We start from the raw sequence: 27017 nt of genomic DNA, 5'->3' as shown, positions 1-27017 counted from the left end.
TCCTTAAATCTTTTCACTGGCTGCCAGTTTCTTTCAGGATCAACTTTAACATTTTAGCATGTATTTTTTTTGAGTATTCTTTTGATTGTTTATGCGCTTTGTGACTGTGGTCTGGAAAAGCGCTCTAGAAATATAAATTACTTACTCAATTACTCTGCTTTATCCATCTTGTTTTTTGTAATAAAGTACTGACAGACTTTCTGAACTTACCAGGAAGATGGTACCAGACACTGACAGAAAAAGAGTATTTATCCTGTTTTGGAAAACAAATGTATTTGTAGAAAATTTGCAACGTGAAACAAATATTTCCAGTAAATTATTTCGACGCCAGGGGGAGCCAGAAACACACTTTCAAATTTTACAGCGAGTAACTTTGAATAATGAAACGTATCTTGAGACCCAAGTTCCCAATAGATATAGATAAGATAAAAAAGCAAATGGATGAGGATAAAAAATATTTAATACACACAAATAATGGTTTGATGAGGCTTTATTACATTTTTATTTTATTAAATTAATAGATCAGAGCCAAAGATAATAAAGGAGAAAGTAACGTCTAGTGGTCTTTCAAAATGAAGACACTGTATCATGATACCTCATCAGCTGTTTCATGAAGCCTCATCAACACATCAGTGACTAAACACAGTATCAGTCGTTTCAGTGCGAGTGAGCGAAAGATATGCAGGAGATCGTTGAAGGAAAAATAAAGATAGAATATTTATCTAGCTTCATATGTGGCACAATCTAGTTGAACGTGTGATATTAACAATAATAATAGGAACAATAACACAAATATATGCTGACTGACCTCAAAAAACAACTTTTTTTTTGCAAATTCCTGTAAAACACATTCAATTGATCGGGTCCTCTGCGAAGATTAAAGACAATTCTCTGGAGATTTCAAACTATCACAACAAAGAGTAAAAAAGAGATATAGTTTGGTAGTTTATTAGAAAACAACAAGAGTACCTGAGATTATGAGGCTAACAGTCGGACATTGCACCGTGGCTTAAGTGAACCTGTACAGCAGCCATGTGTCTATTTACAAGTAGATACCATCATATAAATGTTGAATAATACTCATATGAACGTGTCAAACAATGTCAGTCACAACATAAATACTCAGTGCTGTGTGTGTGTGTGGTTATGAGGTGGTGTGGGTCAGTGCATGAGTGTTGTGTTCAAGTGTCAGTGTGAGCGGGTTTATGAGGAGCTTTGGTGGAAGATTTTGGGACACTTGTCTTGATGTATGCAGTGGCTGTTGTGCAACACCAGACCCGCAGGACACTGGCAACCCGGGACACAGGGTTTAAAGCAGTGGCTCTCTAGCACCCCCAGTGGCGCGGCGGCATTGAAGCAGGTGACTGGACACGGGGGTCCGCACTCGTCGAACACAAAGCCCCTCTCCACTGGACAGCCCACAGCTGCGGGAGACAACAGTGCGAGACATCAGATGTCGACATAGACTTGTAGTTGTAAAAATATTTGTGTATTATAATAAAGTGTAACAGTGTCTTGTCTTTGGCACCAACTCTCTGATGCATTCAATGGTCTTAGTGCTTCTTAAAGTTTGGGGGAAGACGACAGAAAACCTAAAAATTAACTTTAGCACTGAAAGCTTAATATGACAAATATGGGGAAGTTATATGGTTGGAAATACCACTTGGAATAAAGATCTCGTATTTGATATTTAACTCTTTGTGAGATGTCTCTCGCTGCTTGACTTTTATATGCAAAAAGAAGGTGAATTCAGCTGTATAAACCAAAGTAATTGAGTGTTTTTTTCTATATATTTATTTTATTATAAGTAATAATTTATCGATTAAGCAGTCAAAAGATATATGTCAAGTCTTTATTTCCGTCATTGGTTGTGTGATGTTAAAGTCAACAAAGCTATGACAGATTTGCATGCATATAAAATGCTTCATTGTTTTGCTATTTACTAAAAACTACATAACTGTTAATATGATTGAACACGTTATTTTATCTAATTTTTGAAAGCAAGAGTATATTTAATATATATATTTAATATTAAATGAAAATAAATATAGTACTATGTATAAAAACAGAACAGAAAATGTGTTTTTCTATGTGTGTCCTACAGTCTTTCAAACTTTATATAAATTCTCTAAAACAAAGGTCTAAAAATTAACATTTGTGGGGCTGTGAAAATATTTAATGTGGCCTTTTGTTTGATGTCCAGGTTTATTATAATTACCGATACTAAGTAGTGATCCTGAAAACGAAACAGATAAATTAATTTAAAGAAAATACATTCTTTTGATTATTATTTTTAATTTTCATGAATGTTTCTTTAACAAAAACTTAAATTACACATTATTAAAAAATTTCTCATGACATTTCCTCAATGATGACTATTTTAACTTGTGTCAATAAAGTTTCTTAAAGTACTTATTTTCGCCAGCGTACTCACCGCAGAGCGACGGGCTCCTCCACTGCAGAACGACTCCTGCTGCGCGGCACTGACCGGCGTAGGCCTCCAGGGCGTCGCACAGACACTCGTCGGCGTTGGCGCCGCAAGCGCAGAGATCGTAGACGCAGGCGCCGTACCAGGGTTCAGGAGGGACCACGCGGTGACACGCTCTGAAGACGGCAGACTTCAGGACTTTACAGCGAGCGTTGGCGCTCCTCTTGGCCTGGTAGCCCGCATCCTTGCACGGGTCCACATCCTGTCCGGGGCGGCAGGTCGAGAGGGAGTGACTCCCGTTGGTGACCTGAAAAGATCGAACGTTGAGTCGTTCTTTCATCCTGGTCGTGGTCACACTTTTTTTTTTACCCTCCAGCTGTTGCCGAATTCAGCTTCCGATTGGCTGATTTTGCCGCTCGGCGTCCGGAGGTCGTCCTGGTAGTAGTTGTTGAAGTTTCCGCAGAGTCCGCAGGTGTCGCCCTTGTAGGACCCGGGCACGCTCACCTCCAGGTGGGAGCGTCCGCTCCACAGAACCTTAAGGACAAGAGTGTGAGTCGGTGTTCGTGCGGAGGCGAACGTGTCGCCACCTTCAGGCCGATGTTGGTGTTGAGCAGGATGGTGTTGGCCTGACGCTCGATGTAGATGTGTGGCTCCCTGAGAAACGGCAGCGTGACGACCTCAGAGTTCACCTGGGGAGGATGAATTTAGAAGAACTGCTGCAGGACGTTTGATAAGACAACACGAGGAACCGACCTTCACCACCCAGTCCTGCAGCAGCTGCACAGAGATGTCTGAGATGAACACGCTCACTTCCTTGGTCCACGACACGCCTTTGCGTCCGCGGTCGTCGTTGGTGGCGTGAACGCTGCGGACACAACAGACCGTTACAAAAATACTCATCGTTGTGAAGTAAATAAACAAAAACAATAACTTTTAATTTCTTAAAGAAGATCATGTTAGGAGTTCAAACAATCTAAATTAATTATCAATTCAATCTACATGTTATACAAAAAAGGAAAATTAAACATTTCTCAATTTTTCTTTACATCAAAATAGAATTCATATATATATATATATATATTTTTTACGCGTTTATTCCAAAGCTCAATACATTTACTGATATTGTTAATATACATTTGAAAAAAACTCAAAGTAACAAAAAAAAAGTAGATTTAAACCGATTTTTAAAAATTATTTGATAAAATATATAATATTCTATAAAAATGCATTTCTAAAAGTTAAAAAACATATAATGTTTTAAGGGGGGAATATTTCACTGATGATTATAATTAGATAATAATGATCATGTTATGAACAAACAACAATAATAATAGCAACAATATAAATAAAAATAATATTTCCCTTTTGGGACGTGCATGTAATATGTGAATTACGATAAAATGTGATGTTGATGATTTAAACTGTGATGCCCGAAATAAACAATATTAATTCATTCATTCATAATGTTAATTTTGACCAATTATAATAATAAGGAAAAATAAAGATAAACAAGTTTGTCCATGTGTGTACGTTTCTTGTATACATTTGTTTGTTTGTAATAAGTAGTAATGTTTCGGTGAGATCAAAGTTGATGAGGTATCACGATACAGTGTCTTCATTTTGAAAGACCACTAGATGGCACTCTCTGTTTTATAATCTTTGGCTCTGTTCTAGTACTTAAATGAAACCTGGCACATTTTTAAACCTAGAGTGACACCTAGTGGTCCTGCAAAAATGAAGCCACTGTTTCATGAGACCTCATCAACCCATTACTAGTAATAAATGTGTCCTGACATCTAATCACTGTTGCCTCCCTGCTCACCTGAAATCTCCTCCGTTACAGTCCTGAGCCAGAACATAAGTACACGCTCCCTGGAAGTGCAGCATACGCCCGTCAAACGTTCGGTAATGCGGGTCACCGAAGGCGATGCATGTCGCCGGACGAGGGATACAGTGAGCACAACACAACCCAGGAATGACCGAAGGCATCTCGTCCTGCAGAGACCAGCCGTGAGTTGAGCGTCGCTGGAGAAACAACCGTTGTCTTCTGCTCACCGGTGCACAGGTGATCGGCGGGCAACGCTCGCTGTAACAGTGGACGTCTCCTGAAATGCAGGTGCAGCGAGTGCACTCGTCTACCTCCCACTGTTCATTGGACTGATAGGCTGTTCCCTGGTACAAACACGACGCCCCGGAGTCTGCAAACACACACGTGTAACTGGACAGAACGACACACACGAGTCACGACTCTGCGGGTTCAGTACCTTCACATTCGTAGCAGCATTTCCCAGCAACCTTCGCCGGCTTTTGACCGGACAGGCAGATCAAAGATGAACACTCCTCGATGCTGCACTCGATTTGGCCCAACTGAGGAACAGCCCCCCCCCCCCAAAAAATTAAATATTCATTATAATTATCATTATAGTAAATCCCAGAGAATATTACATACCCTATATTTTCTTACTTCATATCCAGTTTATTTTCTAAAATTAATAATACTCATATTATATAGTATATAATACTCAAAAATGAAACGTATTTTGAGCTTTTAGCCCAAATTTATAATGTTTTAGTACCAACCATAGAACTTATTTAAGTAAGTAAGTAAGTAAGTAAGTAATATTTATTTATATAGCGCTTTTTCCAGACCAGGGTCACAAAGCGCTTAAACAAACAAAACAATACTCAAAAAAGTACATACTTTAAAGATCAAGATAATACTGAGAACAACACAGGAGTTCCAGAAAATCAAGGAAAAGCCTGAACAAATAGAAACGTCTTAAGATGTTTCTTAAAGGAGTCAGTAGATCCATCAAGCGCAAAGAGAGAGGAAGATCGTTCCAAAGCTTAGGAGCAACAGCCTGAAAAGATTTCTCTCCTCTGGTCCTGAGCCGTGTGCGTGGAACCATAAGTAGATTCTGATCCACAGACCTCAGAGCCCGAGCTGGGGTGTAAGGCTGGATCAGATCAGTGATGTAAGGAGGAGCCTGACAATGAATAGCTCTGAAAGTAATCAATTTAAGGAATCAATGCAATTTTTAAAACAATATATTTCCAAACACCTTCCCGTCATAGTTATCCTTTTTTTTAAACCTTTTTCACTAATACTTTTCGCATAAAACTTACGTTACATGTACATGTGACACAATCGTCGTCGCTGTCCGTCCAACTGCTGCCGTTGGCCACGCGTCTCTTCTGAATCTCGATCAAGCAATCTGTCCGACCAAACAATGGAAAACTTGTAAGAAGAAAACGTTACACACTGACATACATGTAGTTCGACAGGTCGTATCACCTCTACACACAGGGCAGCACGAATCTAAAGGAGTGAACTGTTCATTTCGAGGACAGGTTACAGAAGGACAAAGCCGATGAAGACACGTCCAAGTCAAGTCCTGCATGAGAAAAAAAAGTTATTATAAGTCGTTTTATGTGTAAATGATTTTAAAGATCCTGTTTACATGACATCCATACATTATCACATGACACGCAACATTTGAATATGATAATAATAAATATATATAAAAATAGAATATAAAGATAAATCACTAAAATAGGTCATTAAAAATCACATAAATTATCATAAGACATTGTTAGAGACACCATTTGAACTAAATAACTAAAGAACATACTATCAAGTATGAAGTTAATATGATGTTCTGTAAAAAAATATATAAATAAAAAAAAGCAAATTTAAATAGAACTGTTGTTATCTCTGCTTCTTGAAAATATTAAAAACATCTTGTCTGATCTGCTGAGAGTTGTTTGTTTTTGGCAATAAATTGTTTGATGTCAGTCAAAAGTCTTTTTTAGTTTATAATTTCATTACATGAAGTAGAAAATGTTTGATCGTATTTGAGAATTCTACAATTATAAAACAAAAACTTTAGATAGTTGAAAAATTTACAACAGATGAAAATGTTTGTATCTTTGATTGTAATTGAAACATGTATGAATGTGAATGTATGATATACATGAAACAAATATTTTGGGTAAGATTGAACCTAAAAAGTGAAACAGTAAATAATATTAAACTGATTTAACGGACTAGATGAGATTGAAACAAAAACTATCTAAAATAGACCACAATAATATGGATTTAAAAAATGAACTATATCTCCTGTATATCAGAGGTTTAATGCTGCACCTTGCAGTGGCAGGTGAAACACGGATCGTCTGTGGCCAGAACTTCATTTCCGATCAGAGCAGATGTGCAGTTGCTGAGCGGCTCTGGAAGAAAAGCGTACACACCTGTAGTGAGATCACACACTCTGGTGCTGGAGGAGGGAGCGTTACTCACGTGCACAGACGGGGCAGCAAGAGTCTGGTCCCGAGAACAAGATGTTGTTTTTCGGACAGTCCACCAGACTGGGACACTGTTTCCTGTAGCAGCGTAGATGCTGTTGTCCGTCCGGCATGACCTGCGACCAGACGACTCTGACATCAGTTTCATCCTGATATAGTCACGCTACGAGTTTATCTGCAGAGGGTTTTGAAACTTAATGATCAGATGTGGCTCTTTTTACCCCATGACCCCAGGTCAGAGTAAAACTATTGATTAAAGTAGATATTTCTGATCTTTTAAGAAACAATTTACGCATTGTTTAATCTTGAATAAAGTAGTTTTTTAATCTTAATTTGACCTTTTTTCCTTTTTAACTATCTTTTGTCCCTTAGTCACCCCTTCCAATATACTGCTTCTGAATGTAATTAAATGTTTTTTTCAAGTTCCTTTATGATTGTCAATAAAATAAAAATGTTCATATTTCTTTTTTCCATTCTTGCCTGCTTACCAAAGTATTTTTCTTGATCATATAGATATGTATAAAAATCATTTTTCGCCTTTGGCTTGATGGCCTCTTAGAATCTTAAATCTTAAAATCTTAAATCTCTTATCTTGGCCCCTGAAATCTTTTCAGGCTGTTGCTCCTAAGCTTTGGAACGATCTTCCTCTCTCTTTGCGCTTGATGGATCTACTGACTCCTTTAAGAAACATCTTAAGACGTTTCTATTTGTTCAGGCTTTTCCTTGAATTTCTCGAACTCCTGTGTTGTTCTCAGTATTATCTTGATCTTTAAAGTATGTACTTTTTTGAGTATTGTTTTGATTGTTTAAGCGCTTTGTGACCCTGGTCTCGAAAAGCGCTATATAAATAAATATTACTTACTTACTTACTTACTCTTACAAATCACCACCATATTTAAGGTTAAATTGAATTTCTTACCCCTGGTTTAAGCTCTTGTCTTACCTCACAGGTGCAGATCTGGCAAGGATCGTTGGCTGGTTGGAAACTCTCTCCAGCGCCGTACACTCGACCCTCAAATATGCAGTCTTCCACGCCATGAATTAAATGTTAATTTACACAAAATAAAAAAAACTTAAACAAATAATATGCAGGCTGTGTCCTCTCAAGATGTTATTACAAGAGTACCATTCCTCACCTGCACACACTGGGCAGCACTCGCCCGGCACGGAGATGAAATTGAGGCACGGAGAGAGACATCGAACCTCCGAACACGTCGTCACACCGTCCACACACATGCAGGTCATGCATGGAGCAGAGTCGTCAAACCAGGTGCTGCCCTCCAAGTACTCCTCTCCACTGTACATGCAGCCTGGACATGCATATGATTGAACAAACTCAATGAATCTAAAGTTCTTTGGCTCTTTACATACTGAATTTAGTATTCATTCTTTCATTTATTTTTATTTTTATTTAAAGAAAACAAATGAACCTATGATATGGTGAGATGAATGGAATGTAATAGGGCTGACATTAAATTAATTGGGTTATATTGTTTTATTTTAATAGCAAGTTGTTGCTTAATTGATGGTTGACTCTAATTAAAGAAAATAAATGTTCATGTTGATATTGTGAGGTATTAAAAAAAATTGTCCCAGATAAGATAAAGAACAGATATTTTTAAGGTCAACAATTATACAGATTTACAATAAGAATAAAATTGACGTCTAACAAAAGGAATTTGATTGTAGAATTAACAGAAAGATCATTTTAAAAGATCAAGCCTCCTATAATGACAATATCACGATCAGACTCGCACTTCCTGTCACAGAAAGTTTGGTAAATTTACAATCTTTTCATACTGTGATTAATATGTGGAAAGATTTGGGCCCTTGTGTGATTGATTTTGAAATCCTTGCCTTTGACTGTTTTAATAGATCATGAGAACAAAGCAAATGTTAAACTAATGTAAAATGTATCTGACAGTTGACTTGAATTTGTTTTTTATATTATCCCTTGTGTTATCTCTGGGTCGAGGTGACCCTGAGGCCCAATAAAAAATGTTGTTGTTAAATATTTGGTTCAACTTTGACTTAATACATTTCCTTGATTCATAAATCTCTTATTTCCTTTAAGTATTTTCTGAAAAAAAAAAAATTATATATAAAAAATATTTTGAAATTAGAAACTTTTGTTGTCCTTAAATGATTTGTAATGATTTATATTTGAATTTTTAAAATAAAATACATACAGTAAAATAAGAAACAATTTAATTCAATCTTTAGCACAGTTTTGAAATATACTGTTGTGTATTTCCCCCCTAATTTTAAGCATGTTTTTTAAGTTTGTACGTTTGACTGGAAAGCCTCAACAGTCTGAAAATATTTTTCTGCCCCTTGAGAAATGAAACTGCCGGAACCTACTTTAAGAATGTACTTGAAGGATGACAGTTCTGAAACGCTTCAATTTATTCTCTTTCCTCAGAAACACAAACTCTCATTTACCTCTGCAGCGAGGGCAGCAGGCTCCTGGGTCGGTCGCCTGGTGCATACAGGGTAGTTTGGGACACTCTGGAGAGTCACACTGCACCTCCCCTGCCTGAGACATGCCGTCAGTTCATATGCAGCAGATGATGACAGGAGGATGAATCAAAGAGTCGGACCTGGCATGTGCACGTGGAACAGTGGTTGGAGCTGAGGGTCCATGTCTGACCTTCACTGTACTCCCGTCCATCAAGCATACACACTGAAAGAAAATGCAGCATCAGAAGATCATCTCCACACAAGGGTTCCGACCTCACCCGTGCACTCAGGACAACACTTGTCCGGCTTCGTTGTCGGTCGACTACACGGCGCTGGCTGGCAGACCAGAGGAACGCAAGTCACGGTTCCTCTCGCGCAGGTGCATCGCTGGCACAGGTTGGATGACGGAGTGAAGGTTTGACCGTGAGCTTGAACGGCGCCCTCGTACAGACAGGTGTCGCAGACGGGACAGCAGGTGTCCGAGAGGGCCGGGTGTGAACACTGCACTGGACACGGCCTCTTGTGACAGTTCACCACTTCATTCTTAAAACACAGACCAGGGACGTCGTCACGTTTCGAGAACCATTCAGAGCTGGACAAGCTACACAGTTTTGGGCGACTTCTTACAATTCAGCAAGAGTTGCCAGACTGACCAGACAGGAGCAAGAAGAGCAGGGGTCAGAGGGCGACGTGAAGGACAGGCCGGACTCGTACTTGTTTCCCAGGTGATAGCAAGTGCCGGTGCAGACGGGGCAGCACTCTCCTGGAGGGGTCACCGGACTCTGGCAGGTCACACTCGGACAGGACAGGCGTACACACACCACACCGCCGTTCTGCGCTCACAAACACACACAAACACAATATTATGAATTTACATTATTTGACAAAAACATCAAAAATAAATGATGGGTTTTCAAATTCTTTGGAACAAATATGTCCATTAGAGTTACATAGCTTCATATTTTTTATTTAAATGAAATGTATTTTTGAAAATGACAGTTTGAGAGACACCATTTGTCTTCTGAATGGTGTTCATTATCCCTTCATCTATTTATTAACATAAGATCTAATTATCGGACTTTATCTTACCACGAATTTACCAAAAAAAGGCCAAATAAATCATATCTTATCGTGTGGGGATTTGCCTGCATGAGACCTTGACACAATCTAAAGAAACAGTGTCTTTGTAATCGCCAAAACATCTGAGCATCAATAGGGTACATCTACACTAAGGGCAAAACATTTTCTTTAATATTATAGTTTAATTATTTTCACATCTTTCTTTGTGTCAGGGAAATCGTTTTGTAACTTTAAAAAAGGGAAATGGTAAAAACAAAAGTTGATATGTTAGCCGTTCTATAAGGAAATGTCCTGAAATGAGAAATTATTCATCTTCTTGACCAAAAATATGACGTTATTCAATTTTTAGTACTTTGAAGATTAATGAAATAAACTGGTCAACAACACGATCTTTACAAAGAATATTCAATTTGTCTTAAGAGAAACTGTACCAGGCAGGAGCAGAGCTGACAGTGATCGGCTGGATGTGGGAATCTTTCTCCATTGTGACAGTCTCGCCCAACAAAGTTGCAGCCATCACACACTCCACACGCACATCCATCCAACGCCGGGTGTGGACAGGAAACGGCAGGACATCTCATCGGCGCGCAAACCACCTCGCCTCTCTGTGTGAAAGGGTCGTAACGCTGAGTCTTTACGTGGTAATTAGTCTGCGAGTGAAGGTTAAACACTACTCACTGAACATGTGCAGTCCTGGCAGTGTTTCTCTCCACCTGGAAGAGTCTGACCGTCCACGTAGTTAACGCCTTGGAAATGACAACCTGTACACGGACCAGACCAGCTGTTAAAAACTCACTTGGAACAGTAATTGGAAACTTTTGTTCGGGGCCATCATTTAAAACAAACATTAAACACTTTCTAGGTCCCTTTTAAAAACAAAGTGGTTGCTTCTGAAGAGAAAACACACACAGCTCTCAAACGTAAAGTGACATCACCACTAATTTAGAAAATAACAGACCTCCAACCTATAAGAATAAAAATGATGAAGGGATTTATGACTTTAAAGATGCAAGTAAATCCGAACCATCGCAATGATTAAATTAAACATTTCAAACATTGAAACTGAATCAGAATTTTTATTACAGTGTTTTTTAATAATTTTAAATAAATAATTATATTATTTCAATACTACTATATTGACAGGTTGAATTTTTTCTAAAGAATAATTGTAAAAATAATTCCACGTTTTGTATATTAAAAAATATTATTTAATAATTTAACAGCATTTTTGGAACATATTCCAAATGAATTAATTTTTTACACATACATAATAATAATGAAACAAATAATCAGTATTTTTTATCATTTTTAGCCTTTTAAATGTAATGTTTAATTGGTATTATCTAGTGGAAAATATGTATGTGGCATTCTAGAGAAATAAAATCTTATTTTAACATTTGAAATGTTCAATTCAACCATACTATATGCTGGCAAATACTAACATATTATTGAGCCAAAATAAGTTTATGTTTCAGTCCAGTATGAGAGAAGGATGATTTTACTGGATGACTATATTTATCAGTTAAGTTTCATAACTAATAATTTGAAATATTCTACTTAATATGCTTCTTAACTGAGATTATAGTGAACATTTTCCCCTCCTTTTAAAGGTCTCACCGTCACAGACTGAACAACCACAGGGGTCTCTGGTGGGATGGGGACAGAGAGCTGCAGGACATGTTTTCTTCACACACCGCACAGATCCCAACTGTTGAGGGATCAGCAGGAGACTTTGTCAGAAGTGGTTGAGCAGCGTGAACGTAGACGTGCATGTTTTCACCTGGCATGTGCACTCGGAGCAAGAGTCACCTGGGTCAGGAACCGACTGCCCGTTAGCGAGGACAGCTCCGTTATAAAAGCAACCTATTCAAAGATCAACAAAATTGATTAAAATAAAATAGATATTTTTAGTCTGTTTGGACTACATACGTTGACATTCTCCACAGCATTGCCCCGGTGGTGTGTATGGGTGGTAGCAGTTTGTGTTACAAGGTATTTTGGAGCAGATGACGTCCCCTCCATAACAGTAACACACTCCACATGGGTCTTTCTCATCGGGAAACTCAGTTCCGCCAGGATACTCCTTGCCGTTGAAAGAGCAGCCTAAGGGAAGGTTATGAGAGCTTATATGCATCTTGAATGGGTGATTCTTTTGCAAGGGTCGCTCACCATCACAGAACATGCAGCACTGCCTCCGCACGGGGTGGTTGCAGTTAGCAGGCGGACAGCGTTTCTCGGTACAGTGCACAGATCCATCACGACACACACACGCGGAGCAAGGGTTCGACGTGTCGTCCCACATCGCCCCGTTAGCTCGCTCTTGACCGTCATGGACGCATCCTGGAAGGGACAATAAAGACGAAGAGAAAACTTAAATTTGAGGTTTTTTCTTTAAAACGTCAGTTACATTAGAGCTCCTACCATCGCAGCTCCGACAGCAGTCTCGTGTGACGGGGTGAGAACACGTGGTAAACGGACACTGTCTCCGTTGACAATGAACTGTTCCATTGGTGCAGCTGCATGAGCGACAGCCATCAGTCGGGTGGAAGAATTGTTCTCCGTGTCTAAAACGGTGTTGTTCAAAGACGCAGTCTGAAGGGGGCACTGTGTAAAATCATGTTTGAAAAATAATTAAACATTTGTTCATGTATAACAAATCTCTATATATATATACAACTTTAAAGCATTTGTATCACTATATCTTCAATTTAAACACCATATAATAATTGTTTTGCTTTTTTTTATTTACAATAACCTTGTTGTCATAAAGACACACCTGAAGTTAACCTAACACTGACCAAAGAATAGCAGCATTGGTGCTTGTTTCTGTTTTTCTACTGATTTTGTGTTTCATCTTGTTTTATTCTTTTATTCTAAACTGACAACACACAAATTGGATATGTTGGCTTTACAGGGCAATAAAAGTGTCTGATTCTGATATTTTAAAGCATTGCCGGCCTTGCCAGACTTTAGTTAAAGGTATTATTCACTGTAACTATAAACTATAAACTCTACACACTATAAACACTATAAACTCTTCACTGGCTTCCAGTTTCTTTCAGGATCAACTTTAAAATTCTGGTTCTTACTTTCAGAGCAATTCATGGTCAGGCTCCTCCTTACATCACTGATCTGATCCAGCCTTACACCCCAGCTCGGGCTCTGAGGTCTGTGGATCAGAATCTACTTATGGTTCCACGCACACGGCTCAGGACCAGAGGAGAGAAATCTTTTCAGGCTGTTGCTCCTAAGCTTTGGAACGATCTTCCTCTCTCTTTGCGCTTGATGGATCTACTGACTCCTTTAAGAAACACCTGAAGACGTTTTTATTTGTTCAGGCTTTTCCTTGATTTTCTGGAACTCCTGTGTTGTTCTCAGTATTATCTTGATCTTTAAAGTATGTACTTTTTTGAGTATTGTTTTGATTGTTTAAGCGCTTTGTGACCCTGGTCTCGAAAAGCGCTATATAAATAAATATTACTTACTTACTTACTTACTTATTATTAAATATTCTCCTTTCCTCAAAGTTAGTCAGTTTGGTAAATATTTATTTTCTTTGGCCTGCTGTGAAGTCTGCTAAAATATTTTGACACCTTGTTACTTTAAGTTTGACACCCCTGACCTGAATCAAGATTTAATTAAATAAAATGTTTGTTTTTATTAAGTAAAGTTTAAGTCATATATTTATTTTTGTGCAGTTTTTGTTCTTTTTTCAAAATAAATTAGATTTTCAGTATCAGGCAGTTTTTCAACATTACTTGAGATTAAATTAAAGATCAACCATCTTAACAGTTTTACTCATGGCCGGTTATTATCCAGTCTTTCTGCCAATTTTGATAAATTCAATATTCACATGTTTTTAGTAGGTGTGGTAGGACTGGGCAGCCTTGGTGATCTTCTCACTGTCAATAGTTTTGAGTAAGACTCACAAAAATAAATACCCTTTTAAGTTAAATAAAAAAACTTTCAGTCTTATTCTCTAAACTACCTCTTGTGGCCCTCATCCGGCCCCCTCTCAGTGAACTAATCGCTGCACCAATATCTTTTTTTCCAAGAGTTACTGTACTGATTTCACCGCTGACTCTTACCTGGACACTGGGGGCAGCAGTCGGTCGGCAGCACATTAGGGTTGGAGCACGGCAGTGGTGGACACCTCTTTTTAAGACACTGGACATTTCCATTCTTGTTAAAAAAACAAAACAATCTTCAGTTGTTGCTGCAGAAAAACAAGTGTCTCATGTCAAAAGAATGATGTAAGCTCACAATGCAGCTGCACGTCCTGCAGGGGTCAGTGGGATGAGGAAACTCCAGACCATTGGGATACTCCCTCCCGGCATAGCTGCACCCTGAAGCCCGATAACATGTTTGTCAGATGAATATTTAGCAGGAGAAGGATTCCAATCCTCACCATCGCAGTTGTTGTGGCAGCAGCTTCCAGGACGAGGAGCGTTGCAGTGAGGACGTGGACATTGAGTTTGATGGCAGTCGATCCTGCCGCTCACACACTGACACTCCTCACATGAACTGACCGGGTTAGGAAACGCCTCACCGTCCACGAACACACGGTTTTCAAAGTGGCAATCTGAGAAAACAACACAAAAATTCAAAACGTATTAATCAAACTGTGGATTATTTATTTTTATAACTGGCTTTCGTGCAACTGCTATTTACCTGGACACCTGGGGCAGCATTCTCCAGGTGGTGTGTAGGAGTTGGTGCAGTTGAGTGCGGGACACGACCGCCTCTTGCACTCCACGCTTCCATGCTGTGGAGAGATGGATCGTCAGGATGCACGGAGGTCACGACTCGTCTCAGATTGCAAACTCACTTGACAGACGCAGACGTGACAGGGCTGATCTGGCGTCACAAATCTCTGGCCACTGCTGTAGAAACGATTGTTGTGTGTACAGCTGTCACAAACCCCGGTCCTGGTCGGGTCCAGGCAGTCCGCGGAGGGGCACTGGGTTTGTGTGCATTTGGTGTCGCCGTCCAAACATGTGCAGGGGGAGCATGGGCCCTCTGGCTGCCTCCCATCTTCATTATCAACACCTTTGGACACACAGAACAGTTAATGAAGTGATCGTTTGGTAGATAAGTGTGTGTCTGTGTTTGTGTGTGAGTGTGTTTGTGTGTAGGTGTGTGTGTGTGTACCCTTGCAGACAGGACAACAGCGCTGTGGGTCTATAACTGGGTTGGTACACTGGACTGGAGGACACTTCTCTTCGTGACAAATCACGTTTCCTCCCTGAGGAGCACAAGGTACATCAATTAAATAAACATTTGAGCACTTCTAAACACAAAATAATCACTTTAAGAAATCAATAAATCTTCATCTATATTAAGAGAACAATGTAAAGGACTTACTTTACACCTGCACTGCAAGCACGGTCCACTACCTGGCGGAACAAACGCCTTCCCATCTGCGTACACTTTACTGTCGTACTCACACTCTGTTGGATCACACACGACCTCAGTTTAAACAGCAAAGATTAAACAAAACTTTTAGACTGTCTGTTAAACTGTCTTCAATTCTTGGAGGCTCGATCTATCATAACTATCTCTAAGGTTGTCCAAACACGTTATAAGAAGTCTCTGTATGATCAAGTTAAGTTCAAGACATGTGTTGTAGACTGACCAGAGCATGTCGGGCAGCACTCCCCTTTACGCTTCACTGGATGACTGCAAGAAACCGCAGGACACAAGGCTTCCATCCGCTCGCATGTGATCTCACCTCCCTGAAACACAAAACCGTGTCAACAGCATTTCAAAAAGACAGCTTTTAGTACATTGAGTGATGGGTTGATGAGGCCTCATGAAATAGCTAATGAAGTTTCATGGTTCAGTGTCTTTGGGCCACAAGATGTCACTCTGTGCTTTATAATCTATATATATCTAAAATTCAAAATTCCAATATCCAAAATGAAGACGCTCTACAATGATACCTTATACAACCATATTCTTTACATTTTTACATACTTCCAAAAAAGAGTGTAAAAATACAATAGGCCTTCATATGCAAATTGTTAAATGGTTATTTCTAGTGATGGGCTGATGAAGCTTCATGAAACAGTGTCATGTGTTTTAGAGGTCGGTGGGTGGCGCCATCAGTTTAAAAACGACATAAGAAAAAAAGTGCAGACACCGCCATCTAGTGGTCTCTGTAAATAATGACAGTGCTAGATGATGCTTCATCAGACCATCACTAGGATCTACAATGTAGGATGTGCTGCATTTTAGGTTTTGCAATTTAGTTTTGGAAAGACCAAAGATGGTTATCAAATGACTTGTTGTATTCACCCAAATTTTGAACATGGCCTGAAAAAATAGTATTGAGCCTGGTAGTTAGTAGTTAACCTTTGCTTATCAACAGTATCAGTTTTGAGGTTAAATCTACCACCACATAACACTTTGTATGCTTATAAAATAAATTGTTTCTTCACAATCACAATTTTGTTCTCTGAAAAAAAGTCACGTGTTTTCGGTGACTTTAATTAAACTAAAGTAGTTTGAAAAACGACGCCAAGAGTCAACTTACTGAGCAGCGGCAGTGAAGACAGGGGTCACCTCTTGAAGAAAACTTCTGTCCATCCTGATAAACAGTTGACTCATAATCACATTGCTCACACCTAATGATGAGAAATGCAATTTCATAAAGTCTGAATTTCTTTTCCGGAGATGCTGCCTGTATGTTACCGTGGGCAACAGTCTCCGGCACGATGCACAGGGTTTGGACACGACAGGGCAGGACAAGGAGCTGACCTACATGCTACATTCCCATCCTGTAGGATAATTATTAGAACAAATAATCAAATATTCAATCAGCAAGTGCGAGTAAGACAACACATACCACACATGTACACTCCTGACATCTGTCTCCAGTGGGGATCACGGCTCCATTTGGAAACTCGTAACCCTTCACCGTGCAGCCTGCAAGAAAACATGCTCTGTGAGTCAGAAGTCAACTCACCTTTGATCAAAACCTACCTTGACAAACAGGACAGCAGGTGTTGGGAGGAGGGCTGGTCGGGTTTGTACACGGTGTATGACATTGTTCCCTTTCACAGTGAACTTGGCCCTCCTGGTTGAAGAACGTAAAGCAATAACAATGATTGGGAACTTTTATTGGATCAATTAATAATCTTACCAAACAGTGGCAAACTTCACAGGGTCTGTCTGCTGGTCTCCATTTGGCATTGTGATCATATTCAATCCCAGAATAGGTGCAACCTAAAAACAAAATGAATCCTAACAAATGATAATCTTTATAGATTTACAAGACTTTGTACTTCAGACTTGAGTAAGAGCTGTGACAAAAAACTTTTTTTTTTGGGTTTAAATGGAGACAATTATCTACAAATTCCACAGACATCGGTTCTCTCTGCTTCACTAACAATAAGTTTTTTTTTGTTTAACACTGTTAACACTTATTCTATTTAGATCTGGAAGCAATTCTGTAAACATCTTAACCTAATTTAACTTTTGGTTTATTCAACAAGGATTCAATTAAATCAAAAACCCTTTGAAAACAATAAAATATTCTGAAATCTCACTTCTTCAAATATCTTCAAACCTGTATAATATAAAATACATTTACCTCATCCTAAACATTTAAACAAAACAAACAATACATGACGTGTTTATTTAAATGTGTTTGAAATTGGCTTGATTTCTTAGATATTTTATTTAATCCAGAATAATGTTCAACGAACACAATTAAGATTAAATGGGAAATCTGTATTTTAACAATTTAAAATTGATCGATTTGTATTAGAAATGGACTTAAAAAAAATACAACATAAATATAGAACACATTGTTTTTTTATATAATAATTCCCAATGAAATACTGGAAAATTTAGAATTTGTGAATTCTGTAAGTATCAGGCTTTAAAATGTGGAAGTTTTAGCAATAGAAGCGTAATTTAACGTCTGTTTTTTTTTTTGCTACAAAAAAACGAAATAAGCTCGGTTTTACCTCTACATCGTTGACAACACTCTCCAGGAATGGTCTCTTTTCGTGTACACTCCAGTGGAGGACAAGGAAGAGGAACACACACCTTGTTCCCACCCTGCTTCCACAGAGAGATCCTCAATGAAAACATCCACAAAGTGAAGAAAGATTATGTCAAGCGTCACAATCTCACCCTGCAAGTACAAGTCTGGCAGCCGTCGTCAGTTCCATAGGACACGTTTTGCACTTGCCCGTCCAGACCACAGTCTGAAAGCAAGTCGAATGTTAGCACCTGAATCTCATTCAGTGGAATTAAGAGTCCAGACACCGAGACTCAAGTTGATCTCCATTTTCTCAGTCTGTTGACTTCCATTAACATCTGCATCTGCTTTTCTCCATCGGCAACTAGGAGTTCTTGATGTTGTATACACACACACACGTCTTCTCGAATACACACAATGTTTTATAGACTGTAACCATGACACAAGTGCCTGCGGCCTTCCAGGTGTTAAAGACTACCAAAGAGTCTATTAACGCTGACAGAAAAGTAGGAAAACAGAGCAGAGGGTTGCGGGTTTCTGAAGTTTCCCAGTAAAACAAATCAATGGCAGACCTAATGACTTCCTCTGGATCTCAGAGTGATTACGATGATAATAGCTGGTTAGCTCGTTCACTCTGGTATACATGGGGAAGTAACCAAATATGATTTCTGCTCAAGTTGGGGATTTCAGGAGATAATTATCTTAATGATGATGTGTATGTGTGGAGCGGGGGGTAATAATCATAGGGTGAACCAGTGACTAGCGAGCCTGCATACTCCGCCAGCAACCAGCAGGCATTTCCTTCAGACAAGCAACATGACATCAAAGTAGGGAGAGCATGAGACTCTATCAACTGGTTGCAATCTTCTGCTTTACTCGGGGACAGTAAGTGGAAGATCAAACACAGGGACGGGGACAGTCAGATGGTTTTAGAAAAAAACCAAAACATGGACAAGATGTAACAAAGCACTGTTTCAGTTTGGAGATGTTGCCAGTCGCCTGAGGCCAGAAAAAAAAAGGGCCAGCAGTGGGGTTCTTAACAAGGCTGCTTTACATGAACTGTCTAGCACATCTTTCTAGAGCTTTAAAAGTTCAAACAAACACTCTGGCACTAAACACAGATTTCCCTTTATGAGGGGGTCTCTGAAGTAGATGGAACTTTGGTTAAGGCCGTTCCATGATGTAAATAAAGGCTCAGTAGTGACACCATCATAGATCACATTCAAACCCCAGTCTTGGGAAAGAAGAGTATGAGCAACTTTGAAACGTTTAAGTGGCGCTAATTGCAAACACACTTTGAACAGGATAGTCAACAGAGACTTTACTGACCACATAATTGTGTCAGTTTCTGCTCTTAATGTCGTACATTTGTGAATGTTTACCATTCCAGTTTCCTACTGAAATAAAGATCAACTTTAACTCATGAGACCCTGCCCTCAGAAAGACCTTTCTTTCTTTTTTACTTTAACCTAATAGACACATTCAGGGGCACTAACTGTATCATGATGTAGTGATATCAAAATATAACATTCATTTTAGTCAAAACACAACAGCAGGAATGTAATCAATGGGCAATAATAACATGACGTGATGTGTTGATGAGGCTTCATGAAACATCAGATGAGGTATCATGATACAGTGTCTTTATTTTGAAAGTCCACTAGATGACTCTTAGTTTGAAACGATGCCAGGTTTCATATAATTAGTAGATCAGAGAGCCAGAGATTATAAAACAGAGAGTGCCATCTAGTGGAATTTTAAAATGAAGACACTGTGTCATAATACCTCATCAGCTGTTTCATGAGGCTTCATCAACCCATCACTAGTTAAAAGCCAACTATCGATATACAGGGATATCCTTTTGGCAGAAACTAGCCTCTGTGTAAACACACCCTTCTTTGTATTATACCTATTAGGTCCTTGTAGGAAAGACACAGAAAACACACACTAAACAAAAGCTTTTTTGACAGTAACTTCATCACAGAGTTCAGTTGTCAGGTTAAATTCTTTGAAATTCACAATTTTTGAGCCGCTAAAGAAAGGACATTTCACATTATACCTTTGATATAAGCTTGACATGTGACCTTTCCAGATGTGCAGGTACAAACAGTGATGAGGTCGGTCTGCCATTGGTGGCCATCCTCGACTTCACGTCCCTCCCAAATACATCTCTGCCTCACACACTCACATTCCTCCAGCTTCTGTATTCGAGTGTGAAGGTCCAAATTCTGTAACCAGACACACGGAAAGTCCATGTTTAAAGATTACATACGTTTTTAAATGAGACGCATTTGAAGAAAATATTGACCTGCACTTTGACCATGTCCAGCATGTTAGCCAGCTCCTCCACCTTCTTCTCCAGTAACTTCAAGCTGTCGTCTTTCTGAGATAAATATTTGGGCCCGTGAGGAAAAGCCGGTGGTCCCAGAACCCCGCCTCGTTGATGCTGGTCATTCTGTACATCGGGGGGATAATGGCTGGTTTGGTCTACAGGCCTATGACTTGTTTGATGTTGATTAGAGGACGCATCCTGTTGCAGTTTTAGCCCGGTATCAGCTTGAGGATCTGGGTCACTTTTTTCCGGGGACAGAGAAAAGGAGTCTAAAGGGAGGGAGGGGGACAATGTCGTTAAGGAATGTTTAGATTACTTACATCCTTTAATAACTCTTTGATTGATCAAGATTAGACTGTTTTCTTCCACAAACATCCTGTGTAAATAACTTAAGAGTAACGCACGATTCAGGAGATTACGGCATGAATGTAAAAAGATAAAAGCAACTCCGGCCCGTTGCTCACTGTTTCTAGCTTTAATCAGAACCATAAGTAGAGTCTGGAAAGTATAACAGAGACAGGCTTGTAAAATAATGTGATTTATATTTACATACACCGAGCTGTGTGTACAGCTGCGGTGAAGGACAGTGGGTTTAAAAGTAAGCAGTGCCTAATTCTCGTCATAAGGTTGAAATGAAAATGAGGAAATGACAGTGCTACCTCCGGCGTACTGTAAATATTCTCAACTGTGGTTTGTATACGCACGTGTAGCATGGTCAAAGGACCATTATATACGCTTTGTGCATAAAAGTCAAGAATATGTCATGTAGTTTGACCTTTTATAATTAAACCAGCAGCTTTTGTGTTTATTTTATTGTTTGTTACTTTGGAAAAGCCACAGTAGGCTAGACAGCAAACTGGATTGTTTCTGAAAACTGAAAACCAAGGTTAACTTCCAGGAATTTTCATTCTTAGTTGGATCACACACCACGTGACACAGAAACCATTCACAGGAAAAGAAAAACCCGACATAGCATCGAGCATGCGGTGGTAACGTTATTTAGATAATTGGACTAATTACATCCTTGCTGGGGCCTTAATCAACTCAGCTTGAATAAATAAGCAAACCAAGCTAAAGTTGAAAAGAAAAAAAATACAATCACAAGTCGTCAATGCTCACAGTTGAATGTCCTTTCAACAAAGTACTTTCTTTGAGGTTATAGTTACCTGTAACGTTGTCACAGTCCCATGGCCGCCTCAGATACGCCTTCATTGACATCCTGGCGGTCTTCAGTTGACCCTGCAATAGTTAAAAAGTGAACTAATGTCTTGACTAAGTGTATTTTTAATATAACATCTGATTTTTAAAAATATTAGCTTATAAGTTTATCAAAGTATTCTATATTCAAGTTTTTTTAATAGACATATGACAAACCCAAATAAATGAATTGAAATCTAATGATCAGTGTTTGAGTTTTTCACCAGACGAACAGATGAGCACATAACCTCCTTGGCGGAGGTAATAAAGGTGCTAAACAGCCTGTCCCTAATGCCAGACAGCTGTCACAGTGTTAGATGACGATAGAAACTGGTGGGCAGTTCACTTCAGGAGAGGCACACCTGGTACAACTTCGGGTCTTCAATTAACTTGATGCACTTTTAAGTCCGTATCTTTGTAATTGACACCTGCCAAAGAAAGGTCCAGTTCCCAGGATTTGTTCGTTTGCTCGAAAAGGGGTAGCTGAAACATACCTTAAATACCAGCAACCTTCTGAGTTTGTAATCATATGTTATTGTAGATACAAAATTGCAGTTTTAACGTAATGTTTCCTCAGTAAAGGCCGTAATTTCTAATGTCCAGATGACTTCAATAAAAAGTCTTTCCTTTTCCCTTTTTTATTTACCATTTCTTTGGGCCAAACGTTTCTCTTTTCAACCAAAGAAGTATTCACTTCTTCATAATAAACACAACTAAGTCTCATATCAGCAGATAAGGAGTGGTTAAACTAACTGGAGGTTAAAGAAAAGTATAATCTCCACTTGAAAGGAAGTCATAGATTAACAGATCAATGATGGAACTTATCATTTTGAGATAAGACTAGCAGTCGTTGATAGCAAAGATAACACTTGAGTAACTCCCTTCACTTCCTGTGGATCAGGGTCCCAAAGGCAACACACACAATTGAAGATGTTTGAAGATGGGATTGAGGGGGGAACTTACATTAAATTTGCTCTCTTTCTTCCCTGGTGCACTGGCAAGCGTGACAATAATATCCCTGGGTAACTCCATGTTGACCTCTTTACCTTTGTTTAGAGGCACAACCACAGCTTCTTGACAGTCTATGAAAAACAACAGTTGATTTGGCCTAAAGCTGACGGCCAGCTTCACCCAGTCCTCCTTGGAGAAGGGGTTTCTACTGGGGTAGCGTAAGTAGACGTGACCTTGACCTCCTTCTTTCCCCCGGTACTCAATTTGTAGACTGTTGTTACGGGTGGAGGAGAAGACCTGGAGAATTGGTGAGGAGGAAGAGGAGAGAGACAGGAGTGTGGCCTCGGAGTCTTTTGCTTGAAGCCCCACCAGATGCACCCCCAAGCTACCCTTTTGGTGATCGTAGAGGAAGTGGGAATACTCTGGAGGAAGGGTCAGGTGGGGCGCTCTGGAACGTATTTTGTACGTGACACTGCCAGGACTGTGGAGTCTGGACACTCCACTTATTTGTCGGGACATGTTCAGAGCTTTCAGCAGGTCGATCTCTGTGTCGGAGAGAAAACAGAGTCGGGTTTCCAGAAAGTAATCACATAAACATGGCTTTGTTTACAGAAAAACCCACAATCTGCAAGAGTGAATCCAACAGAGAAAGAAAATCAACATTTTTGTGGGACATGAAATAATTGCTTCCTTTTGTGTGTTGACCGAACTGAGTGGCATGTATTGAACCAGAATGCAAGAACTTTTAATTTATTGATCTACCTCAGTTTCTCATGCAAAATTGCTAAAAAGAAAATCATTAATTTGTCACACCTTAAACCAGTGGATAAAAACAAATGAATTGTTAAGATTAAAATATAATAACACTGTGCTTACTACACAATAAATAAATACAATAAATACAATTTGTGTGCTTTAGCCTTGTAGCATCTCTCTTACAGTTTAACTAACTCAACTTTTTTATCAGAGAAAGTATCTTTAGCATAATTGTGTACATCCAAGAAATGTTTCTGTCATATTGAGATCACACATGTTCTGCACTATACTCAAATTCCTCTTTTATATCCAGTACATAAATCATAAGATATGTGCTTGCAAAAGTACTTTTTCTGCTTGATATACGCTTGTGGTTTGTTCAATTCAAATCTTTTATATTAAAGCAGGAGTGTAAAGATGTATAACAATATATTCACCATACATAGTGTACAGATATATGATCATTAATGGAATTAATATTAGCTTAGATCTGAGCCAGAAAGTGTTAAGAACAGATAGATGAGAATAATACACTAGTATTTATTATAACATCAATAGAGTTTCTAAAGAACAATTGATTTCTCAGAATCACTAGTTAAAATGTAGCCTTTTTGTTATGCATTTTTGCACCAGTTTTTGCAAACTTAACAACTGTCCCATAAACTTGAGTCAACTTAATGGGGAAAATTTAAAGAGAAATTGAAAATTCCACTGTAACTTACCCGCTTCATCAAGAGCTCCAGGCTGACCCTGCACAGTCAAGATCCACAGTATCTCCAAAATAAACAACGTCTTTAATTTCTCCATTCTCCAGTCACAGTGTTCAACACCTTATAGTAAGAACATGATTTCCACAGGATCTCCAGGAATCTGCTTAACTCCAGAGCGTGTGCTCCTGCCAAAGTGCACGCAGGCAAACACAGAACATCTGGATGCAAACAGGGAGTCACTCCTCCTTCTCAATCACTCTTCTCACACTCCCAAGGGAAATGTTCAATCTTCACTCCCTTATTACTATCATATTCCAAAAAGCAAAACTTCCAAGCAAGTGGAGGGAAAAGGATATAGTCCGTGTGAAAAATAGTTCAGGTGTGCAGAAGGCATGAGGTCACTGGTTCCTGAACAGTTCCTGTCCCAGAGGTTTAGATGTAAGTGGATTCTTTTCTTCCTCTGTTTTCCCTCTTTTTGTTGGAACAAAACTCTCCACCCATCACTGCACACTGCTGTTGATTCACACAGACCCCCGCCGTTTTGGAAATTAGCTAAAACCTGGTCTGGAGACTGGAGAGGAGCCATGTAGAGACAGCCAAAATATGTGTGTGTGAGTGCTATAACAGGTTTATCTGTATTGTGGGGACATTTCAGATTATTATCATACCTTGGAGAAGCAATTACTGTGAGCTGCATGAGAATGTGGAACTGAAGCATGCTAGTCTACAATTGTTATATAATATTTATCATGAAAACCGTTATTATGAAAATACATAGTAGTAGTAGTAGTATCCAGCAGCCTAGTATACACACTATTCTCTTACCAAGAGGATCATCTGGTCACACTGTGAGTGGCAAACCGAGGTAACCGGCATACATACTATGATCCTGATAAAGGAAGTTTAAAGTAGTGGAAATAGAACATAAATTAAGGTGGTGAAAATAATCTAAAATAGTTGCTTTTGTACAAAGTTACCATAACTTCACAATTATGTGATACAGGGATTGGACATTGAAAACCAAATATGAAATCCAAGTAGTTAAAGCTAAAAAAGGTATGTGTGTGTAAGTAAGTGCAGGTCAATAACTTTACTTAACATTACAGCATTACATTGTCAGCAGTTTTCTTTCTGATATGAGAATAACTTAGACAATGTTGACATGGGATGAGGAACAGATACTGGTCATTACATTTCGATGCTTTTCTCGAGTTTCATTTGGACGAAGTAAGATTTCGAAGGTAATAGTCCTTCACTTGAATGGATTCTAACTGCCGCTGCCTTGCCAGATTAAATTGCTCACTTGCTACTGCCATGCATGATCTACAGTATATGGGTTGAGATTAGTGATCTCTACCCTGGAGCATGTGGTTTGAATCCTAGTCTTACTCCTTAAGAAGTACAGTTACTTAAGTAATTTGATCAATGCTGTGTTTTTTAGAAAGTCAAGTGTAATCAGCTCCTTGTCAGAGTGTTGGTCTTTTTCAGGGATTTTCCAGTCTGGAGTATTTAGGATATCTAATGTCCCATTCAATCAAGGAATGTTTATTTATTCCATTGAACTCTTAATCTTTGCATTTCATAAGTAATTATTTAGTTTTGTTTAAAGATCAGAAGACATATTGTTTTGGTGAGTCCAAAATACCACTCAGTCTTAAAATGCTTCACTTGCTGAGGCCGGACAAGACTGGACTGAACATGCACGTGTGTGTGTTTGTGTGTGTGTACTTGAAATGTAGTGAGGAAAGGGTTAAAATGAAGATGTCATGTTTCACTGTTTTGGCAACAAAACTACTCTGACACTGAGCTATCCAGCCCTCTGCTCCTTCTTTCCCCCAAAATTTCCCCCCTCACAACGTGTTTGTATTTCAATCCTCTATTTAAAAAGATTCCATAAAAAGAATCCCTGTGTTTGTGCTGACGCAGAATGCAACATGGAGACAGGAGGAAAGACAGTGATCCTTCACTTGTGTGGTGATTAGATTTGATCCCTCATGAATGTCAGTATGATCTATTGGACCTGATCATTTAATGCTAGCCACCACATCAAAGCACATCCCTTACTTATGACACAAATATGAAAATAATTTGTTAACCCCGAGGCTCCTTCACGGTTGATCTTGGTCGGCATATGTCTGCATCCAACTGTTTTATTGACGACTTTAATAAGCCCAAACAAACCAGCCTAGATGCAGCTGGGATTTTTTTTATTCACCACAGCCTGGAATATCATTGTTTTTATTCAGGGCCAAATGTAATCTTCATAATGATGGAGGGCTGCTGTGTTGTTAACTTCATTAGCTGCACAGAATCATGAGAACACAATTCAACGTGACATTACATTTTCTCATTTCACAAGGCGGAATTTTATGGACATATTGTCCATAAAAATACAAAAGACAATTGGAAAGAAATGAATGACCTGAGGGACTGCACACTAGTTTTTTGGCGAAGGCAACACAAAAGCAGGAAAGTGTTTTTGTTGGCACCAAAGTTCATCTCGGAGAACATAATGCGAGAACTCACAAACGTGGGTGCTGTTAAGAAAAGCAGGTAAGAGTATCGTAGCCCTGAGCGGAAACACCTCAGTGTTTGACCTGGAGATCTGACCAATTTGTATAACCTCATAATCAGCCAAGAAAGGCAGGTGTAACAGTCATGGAACAAAAGACTTTGAACTTGTGTATGTTTTGAAAACAGTGTCATGATTCAGTTTCTGTGGATCTAGAAAGAGCATGTCAGATTTCTGCAGGCATAATAATGAGTGAGACTGTCTCCTGAATTAACTGATACCTTTTCTTTTTCTGT

At 39.0% G+C, this 27017-nt stretch overlaps 1 protein-coding gene across 1 annotated transcript; it reads right to left on the bottom strand.

The window, feature by feature from the left end:
• Positions 1 to 932: 932 nt before the first annotated feature.
• kcp (kielin cysteine rich BMP regulator) lies at positions 933 to 24795 on the bottom strand. The gene is made up of 45 exons (XM_087797539.1): positions 24222 to 24795; positions 22756 to 23288; positions 21762 to 21834; positions 20572 to 20864; positions 20323 to 20491; positions 18416 to 18489; positions 18247 to 18340; positions 17418 to 17500; positions 17258 to 17351; positions 17121 to 17200; positions 16967 to 17052; positions 16809 to 16899; positions 15909 to 16008; positions 15638 to 15723; positions 15425 to 15518; positions 15102 to 15322; positions 14945 to 15038; positions 14682 to 14855; positions 14537 to 14619; positions 14362 to 14455; positions 12695 to 12877; positions 12443 to 12613; positions 12203 to 12376; positions 12054 to 12136; positions 11891 to 11981; positions 10952 to 11034; positions 10705 to 10878; positions 9847 to 10026; positions 9472 to 9736; positions 9334 to 9416; positions 9176 to 9269; positions 7870 to 8043; positions 7677 to 7759; positions 6729 to 6849; positions 6576 to 6658; positions 5724 to 5823; positions 5555 to 5643; positions 4693 to 4795; positions 4484 to 4626; positions 4251 to 4423; positions 3182 to 3293; positions 3016 to 3117; positions 2798 to 2962; positions 2435 to 2735; positions 933 to 1424 (listed from the first exon to the last, which is right to left on the bottom strand). Exons 1-45 carry the CDS (start codon positions 24304 to 24306, stop codon positions 1204 to 1206), a joined length of 6252 nt encoding a protein of 2083 aa, XP_087653665.1. The 5' UTR covers positions 24307 to 24795; the 3' UTR covers positions 933 to 1203.
• Between the last annotated feature and the right edge of the window lie 2222 nt (positions 24796 to 27017).

This window comes from Callionymus lyra, chromosome 8 (assembly GCF_982586985.1).
Source record: "Callionymus lyra chromosome 8, fCalLyr1.hap1.1, whole genome shotgun sequence".
NCBI lineage: Eukaryota > Metazoa > Chordata > Actinopteri > Syngnathiformes > Callionymidae > Callionymus > Callionymus lyra.
The sequence above is the reverse complement of the archived record's forward strand: the minus strand, read 5'-3'. Positions and strand labels throughout refer to the sequence as shown.